Raw genomic sequence first — 27,563 nt, 5'->3', positions numbered from 1 at the left:
TCCATTGCTCCTATTTCTTTATCTAGCAAGCTGGGGAGCCTTGCAAAGGAGGGAGAGCAGTGCTACAACAGTGTCCTGTTGTCTCAGCTGTTTCCTGTTGACCATCATAGGACAAGGCACAAGACTGAAAAGCCAGGGCTTTCCCCTTTGTTGAGGCAGAGGTGTATTGTTTTACTCTGAGATTTGTGTGTGTATTGTCAGACAACCATGGGATTCTGAGTATTTGGAGAACTTTCGAGGCTTTACCACTTGTAGAGTTCGGTTCAATTTTAAGTACTTCAGTACCAGATCAAATTCTGCTAGGGATTCCACACTGACCTCTGCTTGCTTTTGCAGTTTCTAAGACCTGCAGTGGGTTAATTCTTATGTACTTGTTACAAGGGTTTTATAATATTGTAATCTTTTCAAGCTAGCTGTTTCCCTCATGGTGCCAATACTTAAAGTTCTTCTGTTTTTCAAAGGTATTGATACTTTTGTCTATCCCCTCACCCCTAGTTGTAACCTCCTAGTATGCAATAGCAGAATAGCACTGGTTTATGTACATCTCTCTGAGAAAACCCTGGACCCTTGTGCTTTCTCAGTATTATAAGATTCTTTGTACTATATCAATAAGCTGCCCTTTTTACAGGGGCGTGAAATCTTTTGTGTCACTGCTTGCTTCTTCGTTGGTAATGACCTTACTCAGTTGTTCTTTGACAAAGGAGTGTTTTTGCAGCTGCTTAGTATGCTTTGTTGAGAACAATGGGAAGTAGTGTTTGTATTGAAACTGTCCAATTTCAATATAAAGAAAAAAAATTAGTGTTGGAACTACTAATTATGTTCAGGATGATCTTTGATAGCTGTTACTCCAGTGTCAAAGCTCAGCTTTTTTAAAATACTTATGTCAGCCAGAGGTTTCGCTTGATTTGAGCGTGACCCATTTTGTGGCTTCTAAAATGGAAGCACACAATGAGGTTTGTATAGCTACTGGATGACTTCTTCCTCTTCAAACTCTTTTTTTTTTTTTAAATCCCTCAAATAAAGCTACAGTTATTTCAACAAGAGATGTTTTGTTTCCTGCTTGGTGAATTACTGATCCAGACCTCTAATGGAATTGTGACTCCAGTCTAATTAGTTACTAAACTTAGCTGGCACTCACAAGCACACAAGGGTAATAGACACAGGAAACAAACTGAAATGAGTTACTGTCCTGGTGTCTGAAACAACACTGTTAAAAATTTCAGTTTCTAGTTGGGATTTCAAATAGCAAGAGATCTGAAGTTTTGTCCAAACGACAATGCACAGGACTGGAAAGTAATTGATTTCACGTGGTCTGTTTTAGATTTGTGTCTTGTTTCCTGGCCTGCTTTCCATTTGTAAAGTGGGAATAATGACACCAACTTCAATTACTATTGAGCTTAGGAAGGTAAAAACTAGCCCTTCAGGGAGTTGTCAGCTTCAGTGTCAGGTATAGAATAGACTTTTTAGAGAGAAAGATGTTAAGAAGGAAGTAGCTGTGAAAGGGGCTTTTGGTGCCAACAGTAAAGTGTGGCTGAGCTTTCCAACGGGTGACTACTTTAGTGCTGCCACAGTTCCAGCCTGTGGGGTTGGAGGAAGGATTGCAGTTTCTGAAAGTCTCCAGAGACTTTGAAATGGCTGTGTTTCTAAGCTGTTGGAGCAGCATTTAATAGGGTAGTTCTGTTATGTCCTCCTCTTCCTGGTGTAAGCATTGTCACAGTACAAGGGCAAAAAAGGCAGCTAAGCAGGTACCGGTGGTCTCTAGGACAGCGCTGGACTAAAATAGAGAACCTCCTGGGTATCTGTTCATGTTAATTTTTTTCCCCTCTAACTTTGCTATCTCCTTACAGACTTCTATTACCATTGTACCCTAGTAACGGCACTCTTAAGTGTTGGTGCTGCAAAGAAAGGAAGGGGAACAGGAGAGAAACTTAGAGTTATGATCCACACTAACTCCAAAGAAAAGGTGAATTTCTATATAGTACATTTATTGTCATCTTCCCTTTTACTCTTAATGCATATGCAGGTATGTAATGTGGCTGTGCTCAGTAAAAACTTTCTGATGACTGAAGCTGTTACTTGCCTGCATTGATGGGAAGATCTCACTTTCTGCTTCTCCTCTAAGCTGGAAGGTGTGTCTGTATTTGCTATAGCAAATGTTGACCACTTTTTGTTCTCATTGAATCTTGAGCTAGAAGTCAATTAGAAACATCTTGAGTATAAAGGCTAGCCTCTAATTTTGTAATGTTTTACTAGTATGCTATTGTAGAGAGCAGTATAGAATGTGAATTTTTCTGTTCTAGAAAAACATTAAGAGGCTGAGATGCAAAAATACAGATTTGAGGCTTCTTTTAAAATTGACCTACTTAACTATATACTGGGCTTATCAAACAACTCTTCTTCCATATAAACCAATACTGAGTCCTGATTCCCTCCTCTAAATAGGAAGAGCTTTAACCTTTTCCTAATGAAAGTGGTTCCTATTTCATTTTCTTGCCCTGGGCAGTACAGTGTAGACTTGTGAAATTTGACCAATGGGAGACACAACAGGAATAGTTAAATATTGGTCAGTTCGTTAATAGCCTTATTTCTATCACTACAGTACAACTTTGCCTCGGGTTAAAAACATTGGCTGTCTCAAACCAGTTTCAAATAGCTGTTTGTCTGCATCACAAAACTGCCATTGAGTCTGACACAGAGGTTCATTGATGTAGAGCCCCACATTTCTAAGATATGAACTTTCAGTGAGATAAAGGACCGATGTCTGCCATGTGTGAACTTGCATTTATAATCTTTTAATAATGTGGCTATTCAATTTTGCTTGTTCTGGTGAACCTCTGTAACAGAAATAAGTGAATTTTCAGTCTTGTCTGCCTATTTTTTTTTTTTAATATCTAAAGCAGACTGGATAATGCTTCTGTTTAATGACTTCCATTATTTAGAGGTGATAAAATGCAGTAGTTCAGAAACCTCAGTATGCAGCAGGATTAAAACCTTTCAGAAATAAAAGAACTGGAATAGTGATACAGAGTTGACTACTACCTTGAAGGAAAGGGGGAAATATGGGATAGAGAATGGGAAGAAAGTGAAGTTCACACTTACCTCTGTTTTCTCATCTAGAACTTGTTCTTGCTTTTTGCTGTCATGGCAGGAGTGGGGTATGCTGATCTCCCACCTGGGAGAGAATCAGAACCAGAAAGGGCTGAACACTGCCTGTCTCTGCTAGAATGTGACAGCTGTTGACTTGCAGTTCTCAGTGGGTTATAGTTGATTAATATTATATTAAAAAAAGTCCAAGTGTTTCAACAACCTTAAAAATAAACTATTCTACAGAAAGGGGTATAACTAGTGCAAACAGAAAAGACACGCTAAAATATATTACATATTTTTTGAAAACTAAATAAATAGTTAAGATTCATATGGCTTATTCCTATGAAATGTGACAAGGCAGTTGGATTGATATATACCATATACATACAAATATTTTATATGCATATAAATGCATGGGTTGAAATGCCAGATGAAACCTGCTGTTCTAGGAAATAAGGAAAGGTTCGGGGTGTATATATATGTTGGTCCTACTGAAAAAAACTGAGCTGACAGTTTGGTACTGCAGTATTTCTCAATAGCTGATCATTACTGAGCTAGTGCTCAGATCTCAGCTGTTGGTCCTTCTCTAAATACGAAAGCCTTCATCTTTCTCCCAAATCAAAACAGCAGAAGGTATAAAGGAAGTCTTGCCTTTGCCATTTCCCTCATCTTTTAAAGCAGTAGCTTTGAATGCTGTGGTATTATCTCTACTGTTCTATTCTTTCTTTAGCTCTTGGTGCAGGAGGAAAAAAGAAAACTTTTTAAATGTTCTCCTAGAGGGGGTTTGGGTTTTGTTTTTATCTGATGGGGGAAATAAGTCTTTTGAAACACCTAGTGCCTTTTTTCATGAGTTCTGTTTCCCTTAATTTCATGTAGCCTCCTCTTGAGACTAATTCTATCTAACAGCAGCAAGGCTTGTCATCAGCAAATGGTAACTTATCTTCTCCTGTAGTCTAAACCATTCTATCTTCTGAGTGTTATTTAAAGCTGTCTTTTCCTTCAGTGACAAAAATGAATTACTTTTATTCGGTTGCCTATACCTCTACTGTGCTATAGAAGAGGAAATGGAATCCTCCTGCTCTTGTTTTACATCATCAGCCCAATTGAGGTTCTGTTCAGGAACTTAATACTGAGCAAGTATCACCCTTTAGTTGCTTTATACAAAGAGCTAACCAAAGGAAGAATATGAGGCCAACAGGATTTTTTTTTTTTTTACAGTCTTGTTTCTTTTTTTTTAATGTATAGACTAACTTAAAGTTTATCATTTGATTACCTCAAAAACCTACAGCTTGTTGCTTAGTTCTGAAGTTGGGCTTGCAGAGTTGTCATATTGGTCTTTTCTAGCTGGCTTTTTGAGCATATTGCTGGTATTTTTACAGTTTTGCCTCTAAATCTGAAACACAACTTTTCACAGACCGACTTCTATTTTTATCAGGAGTAGTCCGTCTCTTAGACAGAAAAATGTCCTCAGAAGAGAAATGACTGACTGTACAGGTAACCTGCTCAATGAAAATACATAATATTTTAGGTTTCTTCCTTACTCAGCTATTAGGTTCCTATAAGAAGGCATTATTAAAGCTAAGATACACATTTTCCCTGAGACTGAGGAAGATTATCCTCTGATGCACAAAAGCATTTTTCAAATCAGCTTATTTGAGGATTTTTGTTTTGTGAGGGGAAGATGGGGAGTGAAAGAGGACTTGGTATTCTGTCTTAAAACAGTTGGTTCTTGAAGTTTACTCTTTTAGAAGCCTGAGGAGCTGTGTTGGATAAATTTGCAGATAGATCACATCATGAGCAAAAATCTATGGAAGAGAGGACAAATTGTTTTCTCCTATTATGCTTGTGCAGTGTCATAAAACTCTAGGCTCCTTAATGTTAAAGACACACAAATGTTTTGGATCAGTTGTTTATCTCCAGCTTCTTCCACATTAACTCTTCTGCCTTTTTCTGCTATGGATGAAGTTGTCTTCCTTAGTCCTGGTAGAATTATCTGTCAGTTTCTGGTGCTACCCATTCAAACTCATTTCTTTGGTGGACCCATCATCATACTGGTCTTACTGGCAGAACTTAATTTTCTATTGCACTCTCTGCTTATTTCCATCATTTACTCTTTAGAATGCTCAAAAATGCTTTTGAAATGTAAGCCTGAACCCTTAAAGGCAACATGAAGACCTCCAGCAAAATTATTCCTTGTCATTACTTGATATCAAAAGATTTCTCTTTCACTAATTTTGTCTGTTTTACATGGATATTCAGGTCACTAAAAGATCCATGATCATTGCTAGGCTGGATCTGGAGACTTTATACTCCCTGGAACAATGACAAACAATTCATCTTTACCATTTGCATGAACTGAAAATAGAGGCATTTCACCAGTGTATGAGAACCTGCATAAGTACCACTTTCTTCTTGAAAGGTTCAGGAACTGATTGACTTAGAAGTAGATGGCAGAATGGACGACTTCCTAATCTCCAGATAAAATTTTGAGACTAGTTCAGTTTTTACTGTGAATTAGATGGTTGTAGAGTTATCTTATTAGGTTGCTTGAGATTTAGTCAACAGAGCCTTCAGGATAATGGCAAAATGGTTGTCACTCACACATCATTCTCCTTAGTTACAGCATTTCAAAGAACAATTGAGAACATGCTTTTGAAGCTAAGGGTCTTGTCTCCTGGGAAATGCATTGCAAGTGACTTAGTCTTAGATGAACACTTGGAGCAGGTTTTGTATAAACCTGTTAGTATATACGTACTCCAGGATTCTTGAACTTTTGAGCTCATTCACCAAGTTTAAAAAAAACACAAACAAAAAAAAACCCCACCCAAAAAACCCAAACCAACCTCTCCTCCTTTCTCTCAATTGCAATGGCAACAGGTGTTGCCTTTTTACCCAGGAATGCTGTTCTAATCAATTTTTGAAGAAGCACATGAATGAAATATGTATGTTACACTTTCCTTGTAAAATTATTATTACTGAGCTCAAAGAGTGATAGACTTTACCAGTAAGCACCTTCTCTTAGGTTTAAGATAAAAATATAATTTTTTTTTTAAACAAATAACTTCAATAACTGCAAATAACATTATATTTGCCATACAATGAAAAAAATCTTATACAGTTGAGAGAGGACAGAACTAGTCTGCTCAGCATGCATATAACTGTTTCCCAGGTTTCCTTGTTTCTAAACCTACAGGGAATAAATTGTGTTAGTTTAATTAAGTGATAAATGAATTACCTGTGGCAGGTAACTTAAAAGTAAGGAGGTTAATGGCTGATAAATCATAGGGAGAGTTGTGACACATGAAACTCAGTTTCAAAGGAAGTTTTTGAAAAATTGCATTGTTCAAGAAGCTTTAAAGATAAATGTGTGTAACTTTTGCTATCTAACCTCTGAGGTGTCCAGCAGTTTTATTGCAATGTTCTTCCTTACCTGTCATAATTATACTTCTGCAGTCCTGCAGGAGAGGAGTCAATTAGTGTGCTATTCATCTGTGTTGGGGTGCTGATCTTTGATTAAGGGAGCCTGAAAATGCGATGGAAGTGTAAGAAACCTGTTCCTAATTTGTATCCTCACCCTGCAAACACATGAGTAATTTCATGCACATAGCATGGTTTAAATTTGGTCAAGCTTCTGTGTATGTTCATCTTCATGTGACTACTTAAAGTGAAATGAATGTTTACAAACATGGTTGCCAGTGGCTCAAGGTATATCTCAGTCTTCACTACAATAATTAAGGTAACAGATTCTTGAAATTATATTGAGGTCCAGTTGAAAAGTTTGTATTTTCTGACTTTTTTTTTTTTCTCTGCATGTAGCTCTGGATTGACAATATTGTCTTTCAAATTAATTACTGCTATAGATGCTGGCAATTTAATCTGTGGACAGTAGTCACCTGTGTTTTACATAGCCATATGGAAAGTCAAAACATATCTTTGTTAAAATAAAGTGTTTGCAGGTAGCATGGAGACTGCCTATTGTATGATTTATTTAAAAAAAAAAAACAAAAGCCACATATCTCCTGTCAAACATGATCTCAAAAAAAAAAAAAAGTTTGTATACAGCAGCCTAAGGAGGTGATTAGCAGTAAGTCAAAAAGTATGTAAAAAGCTTACAAAAGTCTGAAAAACTAGCAATTTTTTTTCCAAATCTATCAAAACACAGAAATGCTGCTCAAAGTCTGCAATGATTGCAGATGAACAAGATACAAAAGAGTTTTTCAAAGAAAGCCATAGCACAAAAACTATTTAATTTTTTTCATCTTGTAGGACCTTCAGGAGGTTCTTACATTGCAACTCTTCTTTATAGGGAATTATAAAAAAATTGGCTCAAATGAGTGTGTCAGAATAGACTAGTGACCAACTTGACAAAATTAGCGGTAAAATAAATTTCCAGGACCAGATGGTGAAACAGCATTCATAAAAGAAGCAATTACTTAGAGTAATATTCTTTAGCCTGGAAGAGAATGCCCTGAGGGAGAAATTATGCTAGAAATCTGTGAAGTATGCCATGGCGGCAGCCATGGAGTGAGTATTTGCCAGCCCTCATAAATGAAGAAGTAGGTAGCAACAATGAGATGAACACAGGTGAACTCAAACAAGAGGAAATACTTCTTTATATGCAGTAAGCTATGGAAATTCTTGCTGCAAAACATAGATGCAAAAGGTTGCATGTGGATAAAGACAAATTCATGGAGATAAAACAGTTGTCACAAACCATTACAGACAAGAAGCCCACAACTACAAAACAGTGAGATTAGAGTGATGTACTAGAGTTCCACAGTTCAAACAATGATATAAATAAAGGTCACAAGAAACTAAAACATAGTAAAATGTAGGGACTAGACAACATTCAGTCATAGTATATGTGATACATGCTCTTTCCAAGTCCATTTAGATTTTGCTTGGTTCAGTTCTCCTTATGTTGTTGTAGGCTAACTTTTTAGATGATTGTATCTATGAAGCCTTGCTTGTAATGTAAACTGACATTTGCCTAAGAACATTTTAAAACTTGAAAGGTTTCACTTAGCTGTTAGGTAAATTAAAAGGCAATTTGAGGGTGGAAATACCTGCAAACTTCAGCTGTGAGTGGATTATTTGAGAAAATCTGATCCGTAGCTGCATTTTTGTGCCCATTTTTTTCGAAGTCTTTTGGGAAAGAATTTTTCCAGACAAAGGTGAGTAGCAACTGTAGTTAGAAGGGACAAACTGCAAGAACAGCTTTGGTTTAAAATGTTTTTCCAGCATTTGCTACCAATTCAAGCTAGAGTATATGTTTTGTGATTAGTCCACAGTGGTTTAGCACTTCTAGCACATTCTGCAGACTAATTATCTACACATCCAAAGTGCCAAATGAATAAAAAGCTAATATTTAATACAGCACCTTCCAGTAATTACAGTTATGTGGAAAAGTGTTTAGTCCCTTTGTAATGAAGGAAAGTATTAAAAATAATAGGGCTATTTCCCATTCATTTTGTTGCTGAAGAACATTACCCTCTCACTTTCTTTTGCAAAAAAAATAGTGTATTTTAGAGTGACTACATTGAAAAAAGACATAAGTAAATATTAAATGTTTTCTCCCAATAGTAATTTTCTCAAACATTAGCTTGAATTTGTTTATAAAACTTTGAGTTTTATAACAACACTGAAGCTTTCATTTATGGAACCTTTAAATGCTTTGAATTGCGAAAGGGTGGAAATACCTACTTATGTGCATCAATCTCAATAAAAAAAAAGAAAAAACTGCAAGGTAAAATAAGGGTCAGATATGAATGTCAAAACCAAGAATTGTCTTACGCTATTCCCATAGCTTATCATTTAGTCAGAAATATTTTACAGGAAGTATTAGGTCTATTGTGGTCTGTCTTTTTCAGTTCTGCTGAAGACCTACATTTCTGAACTCAGTGAAATCTGAATACAAAATGTAAATGGTCATTATTCGTAATTGCAATATGCTAAATGCTTATGCAGTCACTATTCAAAAGCTCTTTTGTCAGCTTTTTTCTGTAGTGTTTGTCTGCAAGTATGAGTTCCTATAGAAGCTTAGTTCTTTAGCCCTGCCGAGCAGTAATACAACAGAGCCTCTGTCACACTCTGTGTGTAGGCTTGGAGCTTTTACTTCCTCTCCTGATCTTTTGATTTGCAGATTTTAAATCCAGAGCGGATCATTACTGTTCTCTGATTTCACTTCCTATAGTGTTAAATGGTCATAAAATGGCATGCAGCAAGCCCAGTAACTTTTTATTGGAACTGACAGAAGCCTTTTTGAATGTATTTCACTTATAATATAAAATTTTAACATGATGGCAGAAGCTGTCCTCTCCCTTGGTAAGTGCTTCCAGTACTTAGCCTGAACGTTTTAAAAATATGTCGTATCTTCACCTTTTGAATTTTTATCTGTTTTTCTTTTTTTTTTTTTTTTTCCACTTTTGAGTCTTGTTATGCTTTTGTGTCTTGGAAACCACTCTAGTATTAGAACTTATCTTGATTTGAAGCTACTCGTATGATTATGACCTTCACATTTTTCTTTGAAATACATGAGGTCCCTTAGCCTGTTGCTGAAAGGAAAATTTTCAGGACCTCAAAGGGCACATTATTTCCATGATGGCCTTCCTAGTGATGCATACAATTATGATTTTACCTACAATTCTTGTTACATTTGCGAACTTCTGGCTAAGAGTAGGTGTACGCTCTAAGACCAAATCTGGAGATCAGTTTCCTGATGGGACTTTCTCTCTTTCCCCCATACTTTTTAAAGCTGATACTGTAGTGCAGTCTTACCAGCAGGGTCTGTGTATTTTTTGTAACAAGTTATATTTAGTCTTTAACTTAAGAGTCTCTTTAGGAATTGTGAAGAGGTTGTTTTGTTGTTGGTTTTTTCTTTTGGATCTTTCTTGAAATGCGTGCTATTTGTCAGCTATTAATATTATTATCCTGTAATGCAACAGTTCCTATAACTCATAAACTATTCTCCTTAGCTAGAATTACAACAGGTGAGGTTTTTTCAGAAACAAAGGAAAAATCTTCACTGGAAAAAACCCCTCTTAATTTTTCAAGAAAATTCCTAACTGCCAATACAGTATCAATTTTTGCTTGTCTTGCAGGAGAAGGAAAGCTGTTTGCGGTCCCTTCCTATTTGTTACTTTCCTTGTAACACACTAAAAAAACCCCCTAGCTTAATTGTGAGATTGTTTTCACTGAGAGCAGTCCCTTCTAGTGAGCAGTACATATTTTATACTTATGAATTTGCTTTATTTATTGCATTTACCAACTTGCTCTCCTTTCCCAGAAAGTGAAATTTTCTTCCTAAGCCTAAATAACGTATTAAGTAGAAGCAGATTTGATGATAAACTTGAGGAACACGCCACCTAGTGGATGATCACAAACTCATTTTCTCATTGCTCCTGTTCAGCTAGAACACTTAAGGTTACATTGGATTACTTTACATATTAACCATGTTTACTGCTAGCTCAGGAAATTGATTAAATAGTAGGATTTTCTTTCCCCTTTTTCTTGTGGGGTTGGTGGTGGTGGTGTTTGGAGAGCTGGGAGAGGGGAAAGGTAAAACGGGGATTTACATTAAAGAAAGTTTCAAGTTGGAAAAGATGTTGAAGTTCCCAATAAATGTTTTAACACAGAAATCAATTACAAACTATGGTGATTGAAATGGCCATCTTCAAAACTAGTTTTCTGGGATGTCAGAGGAAAGAAAGTATCTCAACAGAACAATTTTCTGTGTGGGGGACAAAAAAAAAAATCTTTCTTCATTCAGTATCAGACTGGCCTTTCCCTTGTACAAGAAAAGATGCAGTGAACTTCTTTAAAACAGAACAGCAAAATGGAGGGAGTGGAAGCCTGTCCGCTTGCACCTCAGGCATTTGTGCTTTTAAAGGCAGACTAGGGGATATGTGTTACATTCCACTGTGAACAGAAATTATTAATTGGAAGAAGTGGGATGAGGTAATATGTTGCTCTGCCCTCCCTGTTCTTATGTCCTATAATGTCCACATCCATCCTCATATGGATGAATAAAATTCGTCAGAAGGCAAATTTTTTGTTCCCTCAAAGTTAAGTTCCCCATCTTTCTGTCCTGCTTTTGGAGTTGGTATTTGAGTTGTATATAATGAGATTATATCCAAATATGCTTTCTTATTCTTCTGTATTATAAGAAATACTTTATTTCTTATAAATTTCTTACTGAGGGAAGACTAGATAAAGTCTTGTTCCTTCTTACGCACTGTGTATTTGGAATAGACACTACATTCTGTAGATGAAATCAGATGCTGAAGAATCACACACGTCTTTTGGAGATGCTTAAACGTACAGGTAATGTCCAAATGATAAAATAGCCTCGAAAGTGATGCCTGTAGACACATGTAAGATACCACTTCTGAACTGAACAAAAAGAGGAGGAGGCAGGAACAAGAATCTTTTCCATCCCTATTCTAGTTCACTGAGTTTCCCTGAAGTATTCTGTTTACTAAATGCCAAACAGGGTAAAAGAAATGTGTCAAGTAAGTTGACAATTTGAGGTAAACTGCTTTTAATTCTTACTTCATGACTACAGCCTGTCTCTTGATGTGAGTTGTTAGGGACATGCCAAGTGTTACAACATTATCTGGTTTTGGAGGCTGAGTCTTAGTTGCTTTTCTCTTTCTTTTTTTTTTTTTTTTCCCTAAGAATGAATAAGTAGATTAGGTTTTTTTGCTGCTGCTGCCTTTGTTAACCTTAGCATTTCTATAAATAGAACACTATACTGAATAAATGTGCAAGATTTGCTGATAGAGTACAAATGTAATGTGTTGCTTACTTTTGCCACATGATATAAAAGCACATAAGCAATATATTATCTTTAAAGTATCATCAGTGAATCTTGGTGTCAGTTATATAGTGGATGTTAAAGTCTAAAGGCAAATTTTCCTAATAAAGCAATTCTTCTACCCATTCCTGATGTTAGGAGTGGTATAGGGAAGCTGAAATTGGTTATTCTGTTCGGAAGTACCTTCTGAATTCAAAGGTGTCCCCACAGTATATGGCATTATTTCATCTGGTATTCTGACATTGCTTGGTCTGCATAGTGTACATCCGTAACATGATTTTTTCCTTCAGTTCTTAGAGGAGTGATTAATTTCTTTCTTTAATAGTCATTTTATGGAACAGAGGTGATGTCACTTGCTGCAGATAATATCAAATGCATAACTTACTAAAATTGACTATATTAAACTTCCACAGTACAATATTACATTTATACAAAAAGTTCTTTAAATAGAGCTGTATTATATTTTTAAGAATTTTTCTTTGTTTCCTTGTTCTTTTTTTAACTTTATGTTCGGTTTTCTGTTATGCTGTCCATTGAGAAATGCAAAATGACATAGCTCACTGAAACCGAGTATTTAATATCAAAGTAAAGGAATAAGTTGTACACTCTATACTTCCTCTTCACTGTTCAAAAGCTTATGAAACAGTCTGCAGAAAAAAACCAAAACTTAAAACGATCTTAATAAACTCTTGGATGTTGGGGAAGGAGTTTTGGTTAAATTTTTTCCACAGATTGAACTATACTAGAGTGTAAATCTAGATTGATTGATTGATTTTTCTCCAGGCAGGTACATTTTTGGGCCTTCAGTCTTGGGCAGGCTTAGAAAGGTGTTAATTTATACCTAGTTAGTTTTATACCAAGTTAACTTGTGCAGACTGTAAGACCATCATCCTCGAAACATTTATTAATAGGAGTTGTACTTCCTTTGTGAGTAGCTCTATTAGTCCAGGGTGGAGTTCCTTTGCTGCAGCTGAAATAAGTATGGGTGAAGGTAGTGGTAACTTCAGGAAGTATGAAGAAATAACTGTCTTCACATCACCTTGTTAGTGGGTTATTTGCTCAGGCTTCATAGTTTCATATCCTTTTGCCGACATAGTCTTGTTTTATCTTAAAAAAAAAAAAAAATTAAAAAAAAATTTTAAAAAAATCTGTCAACAGTGTATTTCAGTAGGGCTACTGACACTGAGTGGGTTATAGTAGCTTAATGTGGTAAAGGGGAGGCAGGGGTAAGGGGGGAAGTAACCCTTACTCTTTTAATAGATGAATGGCGTTCATTCTTCTGCTAAATCAAAATAAAAATCGTACCAACTCCAGCCTGAGTTCCTCTGAGATTCTCAAAAAAACCCCAAGAGTCTTCAGTTACCTCTGCTGCTTAATGGTGAAGTTGTAGAATAGTGAAGAACTTGAGACTGAAATTACTGCTTTGCAGTAATTGCTTTTCTTTTTAGATCAGATGTCATATGGTTTGTTTTTCTGACCTTTCCCCTAATCTCGATGTGTCCCAAGGGTAAATCAAGGCTTTAGGTCTAGCATTCAGCACTAGTTTATGCTTTCTTGGTTTGGGGGGGCCATGGAGGAGGGGGAAGAAGTGGGACTGTCCAAGCGACATGCTCACACACACAGCACTTCCTAATAACGTGGTGTTGCACTCCCCTTCATGGAGGTGCCCTGCATCACTAGAAAGTAAATAAATATGCATACCTGCAGAACAAGTCACCTCCCCTTCATACAACTTCGAGACAATAATACACCTTAATGAGAAAATAGGGGAGGAAGTTACTTTTGACCTTAGAGTCAGTTGTCCTTCTAGGGTGAAAAATAGTAAAGCATATAGCAAATGCATTAGTATAACCAGATTTAATGTACAAATCTGGTCATTCTTTTATTTATGTATGTATTTGTAAACCTGAGAGGGCAGTGTTCAGTACACTTGAATTCCTGGCTGTACTGCATCACCATTGAAATGTTTACACAAACTTGTACTTATGATCTTGGTTATAAATTTTACTGAATTGTGTTCTCTGAATGGAACATTAAAATACAGGCCATCACGGGTAAATTACCGTTACTATTAAAGCAGATCTGAAAATGTCTTTTTTTTTTCTAAGAAGCAGAAAACTTCTAAAATTAAGAGGTAGCTGTGTTGTATGGCAAATCCAATGCATTAGCACTAGATTTAAGAAAGTTGTTGGCTCACCTCCGCTTTTATTGGAGCTCATCACAAGGTTGTGGATTTTAAGAGAAGCAGAGGTGGCAAACATGGAGTATTTATTAAAATTCTTTCATAAGTGTCTTCAGAGACAAGTGATATTATGCTGTATTGTTTGTTTGCTTTCTTTATGCTTGATAGCACTTATAAGTCAGACATTTTTTTTTCCTGCTAAGACAAATGCCACTGCAATCTTCCAGCATGCTTCTAACTTAAATATTATTTGCACACACACAGGGGGCTGAGTTTTATATTTAACTGTAGCTGATGAACAATTGTAGTACTGATTATTGGTGAGGAAGAAAAAAGGTTCTAGCTGGACCACACAGGGTTATTTGTTTGCAACAAACATATTCACCAAAGCAGGACTGAAGCCCGTTTTGTTACTCCTGTTTAAATTAAACCACCCTTCCAGTAAACTGTTACCTTGTAAGTTAAAAATGAAAACAATGTAAGCTGGATCCCTTGTGATCTCAGAGCTTTTTTGGCAGGAGAGAGAGAATTGCAAACATACTTAATGCCTTTTTTTAAACTTCATGCAGGCACACATCTATTCTTTGGGTGCAACGTTGAAAGCAGCAATAGAATATATAGTAGAACCTGAGACAGAATCAGAATTTGGGCAAGATCTGCGTACTCTGCTGGAACAAATGCAAGAAGAGAATCCTGAAAATAGGCCAGATATTGAGGTAAAACAGCCCTACATAGTTTTCTGTTTTTCATGTTTTTCTGTTTTTAAAAAGTGACAAAAATATTTCTGTATGTGTGCTCATTAATAGAGAGATGGTCTTTATATGTAGTATGCTCAGATTTTGCAAGAAAGCTGAGGTTTTCTTAGAGTCAGCAGAAATTCTTCTTTCTAATCTAATGGTGATACAACCTGAAAAGCAGATGTAGATATTTTACAGTGATTCAATTTTTAAGAAGGTTGGGTGAATACACTTGCGGACCTAAATTTTCTCACTAGCTATTTCTTCCCATTTAATATTGAGTTTACAGAGAGAGGGTCGTTAGAAGCAAGAGCACAGGCATCATGCTGTGAAATTTGCATGGTGCCTCAAATGATGTTTGGATTGCATTTAAGAAGGGGATGGAGGTAGCCACACCGCAGGAAACCTCTATTCCTTGGCATGTTCAAAGCAGTGTTGTTCAAAGCGTTACTACTAACTAGTTCTTCTGTAAATACATAAATGTTTAATAGTATTTGATTAGACATCTTAATTGGTTTTGTATTTTATTCCACTTAGCCTCTTATTTTACCTTTAGTTTTTAGAAAGAATTTGAAGATATATAGGATTTTTCAAGATGTTTTCAAAGAATTTACATTCTAAATATTGCTTACCTAATACAGTGTTATTTGACATTAATGTGTGAAAGTTTAGCTTTAATGCATTGTTTTTGCAGACTTTCAGACTGTAGCCAGAGAATAACAGTTGTCCAAATGTGACTTTTCTTGGAGTCAGTTCTACTTCAGAATAGTGCTATCTACTTTTCTGTTCCTTTTTTTTTTCTCTGAGCTGATAGCATAAATTCTAAATGGTATAGCATCTATAAGCAATACTTTGCAGAAAGAGTGCTGCAACAGAAGAATGAATAGATTCATTTTTATGAAGCAAAGAGTATTGGCTCCCTGGTTGAGGACTGCCCAGGCAGGAGACCATTCCTGACATAGAGCCTGTTTGATCAGCTCCTGTATTTCTATTTGTTTACTTTGGAGCATAGTCAGGAAAGGGATTGTATAGCACTCCCTATCATCTCCAATTGGTCTGTAGTCCCCGAAAGCTTTGGTGACTACTTACATCAGCCCAAAAATAGAGTGGGTCAAGGCTGGTCTGGTGTAATACATGAAGGTTGCTTTGTGACTCTGTTCTCTTTTCCATTCTTTTTCCACTGGGCCATTCATGGGTGAAAGGGAGTGAGGGGAGCTATATGGAGGGAAAACCCATAGACTTTTCTAGGCATTTCACTAGACTCCAGCACAGCTTGATACCTGTCTCACCTTTTCCTGTCCTTCCTCAATCTGATATGTGAACCAACAGCTGATTTCTTCCTTCCACTCACAACAGCAGAAGAGCAGCTGAGCAGGTTAATGGGAAAGTAACAGCAGCTCCTCAGAGCAGTATGAGGTCTCATCAGTGTTTATCTAGGAACAGTTACTGAGGAAACAGTGGGATGCATTTGGAAGGGCAGCTCTCTTCTACTTCCCATCCAAAGTGACAGGTTTTTACATGTGTGAATGTCTGTAGTTAATCATATATGACACCAATGCTAATGCCATCAAATGATGCTCAAGCTACAGATAAGAGATATGTAATACTGTTTCTTCTTGTGATCTGATAATGATTGCTTTCTCTAATTGGGAATAGTGCTTTCTAGATATTTGTATTTTGCATTTTTTAAAAGATTCAGGATGTACTTTTAATGTAATTCCAGTAATAAAAACATTCATCATCCTGCCTATGTCACTCAATTCAAGTGAATCACTGGCTGTTTAAAAAATAATCCACGCTTTAGCTTTTTTACATTTTCAGTATGTTATTCATAAAAGGTAACATTTAAGATTATTAATTTTTATCAGTTGTTCTTAGTGTTCTAACTGTAGGCTAGAACTTGAACTGTATTAAATAATTTCATGATAGCCCATGGTAAAAATGAGAAATTAATTCAACCACATAATAGAAACACACAGTATAATAAACAGTGCAAGAAAGACCTTCAATGTAGCATCATATAAATTCAGATGTACTGTGTGAGTTAACATGATTCACTTTAGTCAAAATTCACAATTCTATTCATTATTAAATAAGTATTTAACACTAATTTTCTCTAGAGCATTTTGTCATTATGTGAAGAAAAACTGAAGATTGCTTCATCAAGTAATATTTGTCGAAGCCTGTCTGCTGTTGGAAGAAGGGTTCTTTCAATTGAATCATTTGGTGCTTCTCAAGGTAACCTTAAAATGTATTTAGCCTAGAACTTTATATTGCATGACATATCTAATTATTTTTAAAATGCTGTGTTTGTGTACTTTCCTGTTATAGGTTCCTTTCTAGATATCAAAAAAGTTATTATTAAATATTTGTAGATTGGAGGGGGAACAGGGGACATACAACTCTTAATGAACATAATTAATATAGTTAGAGTGTCTTTTATGATTAAAAGTGACTTGTCCAGAAATAATTAATTTGTGTAACATACTGAAGATACCTAACAGCAGTGGTAGGAAAAAGCAATATAAAGATTTACTAGGAAAGATTAGAAGGTTTAAATACACATTTAATATAAGCATCTGTTTTTGCATCTAGATGTCTGTGATAACATGTGGAAGGGAAGAATGTGTCAGAGAAGTTTGGGATCTAAATTATATTCAAATGAGAAAAACAACATAGCAGATGATTCGTCTGCAGTGGAAGATGTGACAGCTGCCTGTCATAAGGACTCTTCTATAGTTACTATGGTGACTGGCAGAGAAAGTGGTTTGAAGGAAATGCAAATTGATCTGGATAATGAGAAAACTCAACATTCTCAACCTGCAACTCAAGCTAAAAAGAGCAAAGAAGATGACAAACATGCAGCGTATACTGACAGTTTTGCTAGTGTTGCTTTGGATATAAAATCATGTGTTATTGACCTGGAGAGAGATGGCATTTTTAAGAAAGGTTCTTTGAGAAAAATTAAAACCTTTCCAAAGCTACCACTTGAACCTGCAGATACAAATAACTTTTTTACTTCTGTAACCAACAGTGGACCACTAGCTAGGAAAAATTACTTGCTAACACAAGAGTCACTACCTCTAGACAATAATAATGAGGTTGCTTTTTCAAAGGGAAATCTTAATTCATTTGCTATTAGTAGTCCACCAAAAATAGAACCAAAGAATCACCAGGTTAATGATCTTCATTTAGAAGCTCCATGTGTATGCACACAGGTGTCTGGCATGAATCTAGAAGAACATATGTCACTTATTAATGGTAAAAAGATAGGTTTTGCTTCATCTGATCATAAAGAAGACTGTTCTGATCCTACCTCTGAAATGCCAAATACAGCTGGTATGCTAAAAGGCCCAAATCAATCAATTGCTGGAGCAAAAATGCTAGACAATTACATGGTGTTGGAAGACTCTTCTGAAACTTTTCAAGGGTCAAATGAAAATTCTTTACCACATTTTAACAAGATGGCTTCAGTGTTAACGACAAAACCCAGTGGGAACAGATACGGATCAAACCTAATTAGGTCTCCAGAATTAAGCAACGGTGCAATGAGCGCAAACAATAATGAAGATAATCTTTGTGGAGGCAGAGGGTCAGAAATCAAAAGTAATGAGCAGGTAGTAAAAATAAAGTCTTCGTTATATAGTTGCTGTAGTCACTTATGTGGAGATGAAATGACTTAAATACTGTGTGATTTCTTCCCCCCTTGTCCCCTTTAGCGTCCTGGAAAATCGAATTTTGCTAGTCTGCACACTTTAAGAGTTAATATTGGAAATTGGTGATCCTTTTTTCCTCTCTAAAAGTAAAGTGCTACAGTGAAATTTATGCTATTGCAAAATCAACTTACTTTTTTTTTTTTTTTTTTTTTTTTTTTTTTTTACAAATGGAGTATACTCGCTAGTGTGCTGGAGCAGTATACTTAATAGTTGATTACATTTGTAAGAGAACATTACCAAAGCATATGTAGATTTTTAACTCTTTGTGTTACTGTCAACGCATAAAGTTCACTACCTTGCAGTGGGCCTCCCAGGTGCTTATGAAAATTTCAGAGTACCTGACTGTAAACCTGACCTCATTGAAATCAATGGCAATATCCCATCTGCTTCAGGAGGTGAAAAGACTCCACTTTTTTTTAATCTACATGTACATTTAAGTTTTTGAAAATTGTACATATGCTGTATCTGTTCTGTGTTCTTAAATTACCACCTCTGTGTTTGTTATGTATACTTCATGATAGAATTCAAATATGTGCACAATATGATGTTGTTGTCTCAAGCATTTCATCCTTATACATAGACAAATAAGAAGAGGGAGAGTTGATAATTAGTCTACTAGAACTTGTTGATAGATAGTTGTAGTGCGGTCTCTGCTCAAATTACGTATTCTCAGGGTGGACAAGTTTGGTCTCTGACTAGATGGTTTTCTCTTGTGCCACACTCAAAGAGATGTAAACAATCCATGTGATAAGAGAGCTGCTGGGTAAAAATGCAGGATGGTTGGTGATTCTCCAGCCTTGCTGTGAGTTGATAAAAATGAGCAGCACAAACTTCACACATTTCATTTCCAGAAATTATGCTTAGGTGAAGGTGTTGGGTTTTTTTCCTTACTTGTCTACTGACAACTCAGCCTTGTTCTCCTTGCCTAATAGCCAGTCTTCCAGCCATCCCATGCAGTGTTATGGATAGGGTTATGTTCAGTCTGCATCCATCCTTCTTTTCACCTTGCCCGAACACCTCCACTGGAGTAGTAACCTAGGACTGTCAAGTATGTAAGTTGCCTTTGGTTCATCATAGCTAAAAAATTAATGTAACATTGAATATTCTGTTCTAACTGCTTTTTTCCCTTTTCTGTCTCTCCTCCCCTCAATAGCATGTGTGCTTATTAAATTCATAGTGCAGGAGGATAGTAAATATGGATAAGTACCACATGGCATGGTTTTGCTCTCTGAGGGAGTTACTCATTATATGCATATTGAGTCCTTTATTTAGTTTTTAAATCCTGCAGGTGCATTCTTCAGACTCTGGGAAAAGATCCATTTATTGTAGACACATGCTTCCCCCAACACCATCCCCCTTCCTGCTCTGGACTATGCAACCTTCATATTCAGACGAGAGTGGAAAGGAATAATCAGATTTATAATCATTCCGAAGTCTTCTGCTTTTGCTGTGTCATTTGTTACTCTGGATTCACATGAACCTGCTTCATTTGGTAGATGTGCTTGTATTTCTAGCAAGGATCACAGCAATTTCAGTCACTGACTTCTTGTGAGAAAGCTTGTTAGCATACAGAAATCTAGATATGTCTTAGTATTCAAGCAACAGAAACAACTGTCTTTCATCATATGTGCAAATCTCTTTTTTTTTCTGAATGGAGTTTTTATTTTTTTTATGCTAAACTGTATAAACCTAGGAATTAATTTACATGTTTATTTGTCTTGGAGAGGATGGCTAAGATAAGGCTGTCAGACCACCGTAAAACCGCTGCAGCTGGTTTGTTGGTTTTTTTGGTTTGGGGTTTTTTTGTTGTTGGGTTTTAGGAGGGTTTTTTTGTTCCAAGAAATAAAGGTAGCACACTTCAGTCACTTGCCTTGAGGTGGAAGTGGACTTACTTAAGCCTCCATGTTAACTAGAGAGGTGTGGTGAATAAGCTGCCATCACTTACGAATAAATTGAGTGTAGTGATAGGGGTTCTTCTTTAACGAGGAAAAAAAAAAATCTGTTGAAATAAGACCTATATTCTGTCCTTACTGGATTACTAGGACAACAGCTTAAGTCTGGGTACATGAAGGTACTTTAAAGAAAATAATCGTCCTCAGAATTATAGTTTCCCAAAATTCTTGCACAATTTAAAAGTTGTAATGAATGTCCTGTTTGTTTTTCCTGCAGCAGCACTTGAGATTGGCACACAGAAACGTAAACCAAAATATGTTTTCACATTATTCTGCCATTCTCCTGAAATCTTCTTTTTCTTCAAATATTTCATCATCAATTTAAATGAAGTGTTCTTTCAGCCTGAACAGAATTTTATTCTCCTAAGTAGGCAGGCTCTTAGTAGAAGTAAGGTTATCCTGCTCCCACTGAATTCACAGGACAATCACAGTGATTTAGAAAAGGTAGCTATTATTCCAGTTACTGTAATAAGCAGTGTTATAATACATATGAGCTGAAATGAAGACAGCAGGGTGGTGGTTGTCTATGAAACCAGAGTTTTATAGCTGTGTTTTCAGTAGAAGAAAAGTTTGATAGACTCATGCTCTATATTCTTTTTTTAATAATCAATTCCAGCAAATGTTCAGGTTCTGCCACATAAAAACATTATGGTCTTTAGAGAAATCATAAATGGGTCTTAAAAAAAAAAAGAAACAAAACCCCTAAAAAAACCCAAACAAACAAAACAACAAAAAAACAAAACCCCCCAAAACTTCTTTGATTATTTAACTGTTGTAGGGAGAAAAAAAGCATTTAAATATATCAACATCTGTGAGCAACACCTAAGTTTTCGAAATGGCTGTCTCTTCTATGAAATGCTGAGCTTCTAGCCTGGTAATCTTTGTTTTCTGAAGGAAAGTCATTCATTTTCAGTAGTCATTAAATGTTATGGCGGACTCTATTATAAATCTTGGGGGGGGGGTAGTGTTTTCAGCTTCTTTTTCTTCTTTGGGAAAACAGATTTTATTCCTCAGGCTTCTAAAACAACAGTTTCTGCCTCTGTCTTAACCTCCTGACTATTGCAAAAATAAAGCCATACTGTGCTATCCCTTCTGTGAAAAAGTTACAACTGATGTCTTTCTTTCAAGTTCCCTTTCGTTTCTCTGTCCCAGAATCTTACTGAATACCTAAAAATGTTTGATTTTTTTTTTAAGAGGCCAAAACTTGAGTCTGAGAGTTTGTTCATTTACTGCAAAGGCACAAAAAGTGTGAAGCCCCAATTAATTTCTATCTTCTGGGCTAAATAGAAAACACCTTAGAAGATTTACAGCACTGCTCTTTCACTAGTTTTCTATAACAGATAAGTATGATTGCAGCAAATAGAGCTTTTAGAATAGTATTTCTAGCATCTCTTTAAATATTTCTTGTTCTTTAGAGAAATTGCAATACCAGTCCCATCCGGTTGAAGATCAACCTTGTCTACTCTGGAGAACAGACAGTTTTTCTTGCCTGTCAATACTTCTCCAGTGGACAATATTTTTCTAATACTCCAACACTGCTTCTTAATGTTGTGTGCTTTACTGCTAGTAAGCATTACTAAAAAATACTTGCTTGCTTTTGTCTGGCTACTGCAATGTATCTTGTGAGGGTTTTCCTAGTAATTTTTATAGTTTTGCATGCCGTAAATAAATATTTTTCACTTCAAGTTTGAGTGGGGATCTTTTATTTCTCTAACCAATTTCATTCCAATCAGGTGTGTCTCATCTCTAATGCTTTTAAATGTTTTCTCTGTGATACAAATGCTATGGCCTTTACATGGGAAGGGCTAATGGGAACCTGGCATACACACATTTGTTTTCTGTTGATCATTCATACCCAGTCAAGCATGAGAGAAATGAAAAGCCACGTAGCTAGAGAATGACACCTGAACACTGGGGAAATAACACTTGAAGGAAAGAAAAGTTGTCAATTTCCAGAATAGTACTTATTAAGATAAGAATAATGACAATCTTGATTGCTTTGGCTCTTTAAAATATGCCAGCATTATGTTCATAAAATATAGTACACTGGCATAGTCTGAATGCTTTACTAAAAGTTTGGTTTTACAATTCTGGTACCAACAATGAAGTAAAAGATCTGTTAAGTAATCTTTGCAGCACTGAAGAAAAAACATCACTTTTTCAACAAGTGAGGTTTAAAATGCAGTATTTTTGGCATAAAACAAAATGTCACCAGTATGTAGCTATAGGCAATAATCAGTCATGTGGCTTTTTCATATTTTCTGTCAAAATTTGTGCTGTGAAAAACATTTTCTTATTTTAAAAACTGGTTATATGATTCTGTTATGAAAAGGTCTGTTTCAGAACATGAAGAAAAAATTTCGGGAAGAGGCACTGGATTATAATTTTGTTTGGTGCAATTTTACTGGTGATAATATACTAATAAATGTTTTGTATCAGTATTAAAATAATTCTTTAAATGAAGTGGACTCGAGGCCTTATGGGTGCTGAACAGTTGTCTTGAGCTTGCTTTGCTAAAATGTCTGAAGAGATAGTTAAGTAACAATCCATGCTACAGGCAATTTGACTAAAAAATTTTAATCATATGTTTTCCAGCACTTCAGATTTTTTTTTTCTTGGTGGTTGAGTGGGGCTTTTTGAAGTTGTAGGAAATAGTAATAGCCATGAATCAGAGACTTAAATGTTAGAAAAAAACCCGAAACAACCAAATGTGAGACACATGCCTAAATAAGGGATTTTTACACTTAAATGTTTACCAAAACATAAACAAGTTCAGTGGAATTTGAATGTGCATTGTGTTAAATATATTTGAGGTATCTAATGTTAAACACCTTAAAGGTGAGGTATGAGTTGCATTGCATTAAATACCTTTATTTAAATTTTGAGGCTTAAATAAAAATTGCCTCAATCTTAGGTTGAGAAGTGTATTATTTTTCCTTTGGAAACTATTTTAACCAGACTGCATGTGTTTTTCATCACAGATGTAAATGTGTGATGAAACATGTCTTATCGTATACCTGGACTATATCAGATAACTTTTACAAGTTGTTAGAAGGAAAAGTCCCAGCAGGTCTGAACCCTCAGTCTTCAGATGAAGTCTTCTAGAATTCTCTCTTTGTGGTGTAGGAAGGTGAGCATTTGGAATAATTAGAACACTAGAAATATAACCTTCTTGGGTTGTTTTTTTTCAGGAATAAAAAGTAATCTTTTAATATGGTCAAGGTGGGGAGAGACTTCAATTATAGTAAGAGACAATAGCAATGCAGTTTGTTACTAGTATCACAGAGAACTATCATATGAATACTAGCTAGCAATATTAATATTTGAAGTTTAATCTTTCTTTAGGATGCTTGCCAGAGAGAAACAATGAGGGTATGCATTTAAATAAAGTTCATCAACCTGTAACCAGACTGCATCCTTTTTTTTCCTGACTCAGGTTAATTTGGCTATCCTGTGGATGGCAGTGATTCTCGCTTCTGCTAAGATTTGCTTTTCCTACATCCATATTTCTTCTGAAACAGAATTTATTTCTGGTGCCTTTTCATCCTCTGTTTTGTTATCTATCATTGACACTTTCTTCTTTCTTATCATAAACTTTTGCTGCTGCTCTTAGGGTTTATTCCTACTTTCCTGCTGTGCTTAAATTTCTTTCTGTCATTTCTTTCTTCCTCTAGAGAGCTTGGATATCCCAGAAGTGATGAGAAATACTTTTCAGCTTTCTGCTGTACAACTAACTTCAGTCTCCAGTTTAGCAAGAGACTCTTCTTCCCCTTGCTAGCCATTCATCACCTTCTCCTGAAGTGAAAGGTGATTTGTATATGCAATAGAGGAAGCCCGTCTTTCTCCGCTGCAGCTTTTAGAGCCTCTAGGGACATAAACTTCAAGAGGAGGGATTCTCTTACAGAGAAACATGTGGCAGCGGTGTGTACTTATTACAAAAATATTCCCAAATCCCCAAACCTTCTTAAAGTTCTAGTCATTCTGTGGAATTTATCTTTTGATTTCTCTCCACTCGTTTCAGCTGTGCAGGGTGAATTTGAAGTATTTGGCTGCTTCTTTCATTGTAAAGTGTCTGTGAGCAAAGACATTTGAGGCACATGAGAACCAGGATGCTATGGAGGGGGGAACACAGCACTGATCGGGGATAGTAATCAATCAACAGCATGAAGTTCTATCTTGAATGTTCTGTAGACTAATTCTTTTGTTTTTACTATCTGTCCTCTTCCTTCCTGGTGTTTAATTGATGTCTTTTTATCAGACAGTTCGAGCTTACTTTTCTAGATATAATGAAGGAACACATTGATGAAAGAATTTTGCACTCCAGGATGCTGGTGATAGCAAAATTTGAGAATGAAGCTTAACCTTATTACCTGGCTTCAAATCTGTCTATGCTGAAGTTACTAATTTTTGCAATGTGCCACAATGGAGGATGGGAGAATAAAAGCACCACATTTTTATGTGTGTTGGAGGTAGGCAGAATACAAAACATTTTAAGTAGATCAAAAGATATGTTTGCCGGTACATCTTTCTAAAAATTTATGGTTTATCTGGTTCACCTTCAAGGAATATTTAAACAGTATAAGCTCAAAGTATTACATTCCTTGAGAAGGTCTTCCGGTAAAAATTAAATTATCAGCAAAGTTTCAGCTACAGAAATTAATGAGGTTCTTTTTCTCCTCCCCATAGATCACAGGGAAGCTATTTCTGTTTGTTCATCTTGATGAAAGTTAATCCAGTAGTCTTAATTGCATATTTTATGATAAAATCCTCAGTGAAGGGTGTTTCATAGTCAGGGTCATGAAAAATGGACTGCAGTAAACGACAGTGCAGAGACTGATTTGTCAGATGTAATGATGTACTACCATTGTGTGTGAGAGAAACCCTTAGTCTATTTAGATTTTACAGACATTGATTGGGATATAAAGGTACCTGTAAAAACAGACCCGTTCAGGGTTTTAATTTTTGTTTCTGTCTCTTGTGCTCCAGGTTTTTTTCAGAGTTAAACCTGAATTGCTTCTGGTAGTTCTTTTCCCCAACATGGCCTAAAGTTGACATTTAGAGGTAGTTTACTATCTTAGGGCTGCATATGCAACAAAAAATATGCTGTGCTGTTTTCTAAAACAGTTGGATGGGTCTGCTCTAAACCAGAGGTTTCTGCCTACAGTGAATTTTTTACTGTTCCTTTGGTAGATGAATGGAGATCATAAAGTCCAGCTGATAAAAAGAGCCACTAGTACTGATAAGCTCTTCTATTAGCACAGCTTGATCCAGGAAGGTGTCTGTGCAGTACTCTCAATGTCAAGTTTGTATATTCACCAAAAAAAAAAAAAAAATCAATCGCAAAATGTAAACCATGGATTCTCTGAAGAACAGTAAGTTTCCATGGAGGAGTATCTTTGTCACATTAAGGTATTATGCCAGGTATCAAAATCTAAATTGATAGCCAGAAAAACAACTGAGGTTACTACAAATTGAGCAGCCAGTGATTAAACACAGAACAACGTGCTTGAACTTCAAATAAACCTGTCATTAATTCTGTCAATATTGTTAACGCCTTTCACAGAAGAACAAGAAATGATGATGAAATCTTGAAGGTAAGACTTGTAATGCACCTGTCAGGGTAAATCAGGATTTGAATATGGGATTTTTTTGTGGTGGTGATCATTTGGATTTTTCTGTTTTTAAGCCTAGGTGATGTCCCCATAATTATGTGTCATCTTTGACATTCTAAAAGAGTCTTTCCTTAGTATGATGAGAAAGCACTTCCAAACAGCTTACTTTTCCTGAAACGCTTCTATTCTTGCTGAAATCTCACTTGAATTACACTTTTGTTATGCAATTAAGAAACTACTGGTTCATCTATACAGCTAGCTAACTGTGCAATGCTTTTTCAGTAAGAAGTATTACTAGTTCATTACTGGCAAGTGCAATAAATACCTTAATGCTTTTTAGGTGAGTGCATTGTATGTCAGGATTTACTTTTTCATTGCATCAGTAAACATTTTTGGTTTGTGATAATTTTTAATAACTTTTTGCATCCTCACTCTTTTTTTTCAGTGGATCTCTCTAAAAATCCTGTTGTCCTGGTATGGTAAACCTCTGAAAGACTATGAACTCTGGGCATTATGTCACGAGTGTTTATGTACTCTGCAGACTTGCATTGATTATCCAGGTATAGTCTTAATTATCTTAAAATATTTGCTTAGCTATTTATGTTCACTTTATTAGTGTTTTCTTTATTCTATTGATGCAAAACATCTCAATGTTCATTTTGTGTACAGAAAAAATAATAGGCAACATTTCTAACTTCACTCTTTTAAACTGTGGCTTAGAATTCTTATTCAATTTGGAGTTTTCTTCCATATATAGAAGAATGTCTTCTTTTCTTTTTATTCTGAGTTTTGATGGCTTTTGCAGGGGAAACAAATCTTTGACTTCGAGCACTGAAACAAATTTTGTGTTTAGACATTTTGGGCATGGAGAAACTGTACTGTGACTTTTAAGAAAAGCATTTGGAACTTGTATCTTGAAAGTAGTAAGAAATAAGTTTTATATATATGTAAACATAAAACTTCCTCTCTTGCCTGGATTTCTTTGTGACAAATGATCCTTGATGTATTTTTGACAATACAGGGCTTTGTCAGTTTAAAGTGCCTGGGGTCTTGTCATGACATTACTCCTTCCACGTTCCCTATGCTTCAGTTTATAGAAGAATTGTCAGAAGTCAACTTCTGAGAGAGGAACAGGGAACAGTCTTTTGACAGAATTGGAATATGTTGTATGTGACTTGGGAGAAGACCATCCTAAATTTCCATAGGCATTGTGAATGTTGGTTTAGCTTATACTAATAATAAATCTGTAGCAGTTCTGGTAAACAGAGCAGAGGTTCCCACCCCCCACTCACCCACCCCTGCCTTTTCTTTTTCTTGGTTTAAAAAGCCTGCTTTTGAGGGTTTCGACAGGGATGAGTTTGAAGTCTGTAACTGAATATAAACAACTGGATAGTGAGGTGCAGAAAACTTACTGCATCTCTTTGGTTTTCAGCTTCAGCTATTTTATCTTTCATGATATAAA

At 35.9% G+C, this 27,563-nt stretch overlaps 1 protein-coding gene across 2 annotated transcripts in view; it reads left to right on the top strand.

The window, feature by feature from the left end:
• KNDC1 (kinase non-catalytic C-lobe domain containing 1) overlaps positions 1-27,563 on the top strand; it is an 83,181-nt gene that overhangs the window by 11,098 nt on the left and 44,520 nt on the right. For both annotated transcript variants that reach the window (XM_052799395.1, XM_052799394.1), the window contains exons 4-7: positions 14,654-14,800; positions 16,942-17,059; positions 17,417-18,438; positions 26,547-26,661. In XM_052799395.1, the coding sequence (XP_052655355.1) occupies positions 14,654-14,800; positions 16,942-17,059; positions 17,417-18,438; positions 26,547-26,661 (1,402 nt within the window). The remainder of the gene's footprint in view (positions 1-14,653; positions 14,801-16,941; positions 17,060-17,416; positions 18,439-26,546; positions 26,662-27,563) is intronic.

This window comes from Harpia harpyja, chromosome 10 (assembly GCF_026419915.1).
Source record: "Harpia harpyja isolate bHarHar1 chromosome 10, bHarHar1 primary haplotype, whole genome shotgun sequence".
In the NCBI taxonomy this organism is placed as follows: Eukaryota; Metazoa; Chordata; class Aves; order Accipitriformes; family Accipitridae; genus Harpia; species Harpia harpyja.
Note: the sequence above shows the minus strand (reverse complement) of the source record. Positions and strands in the feature narration are given on the sequence as shown.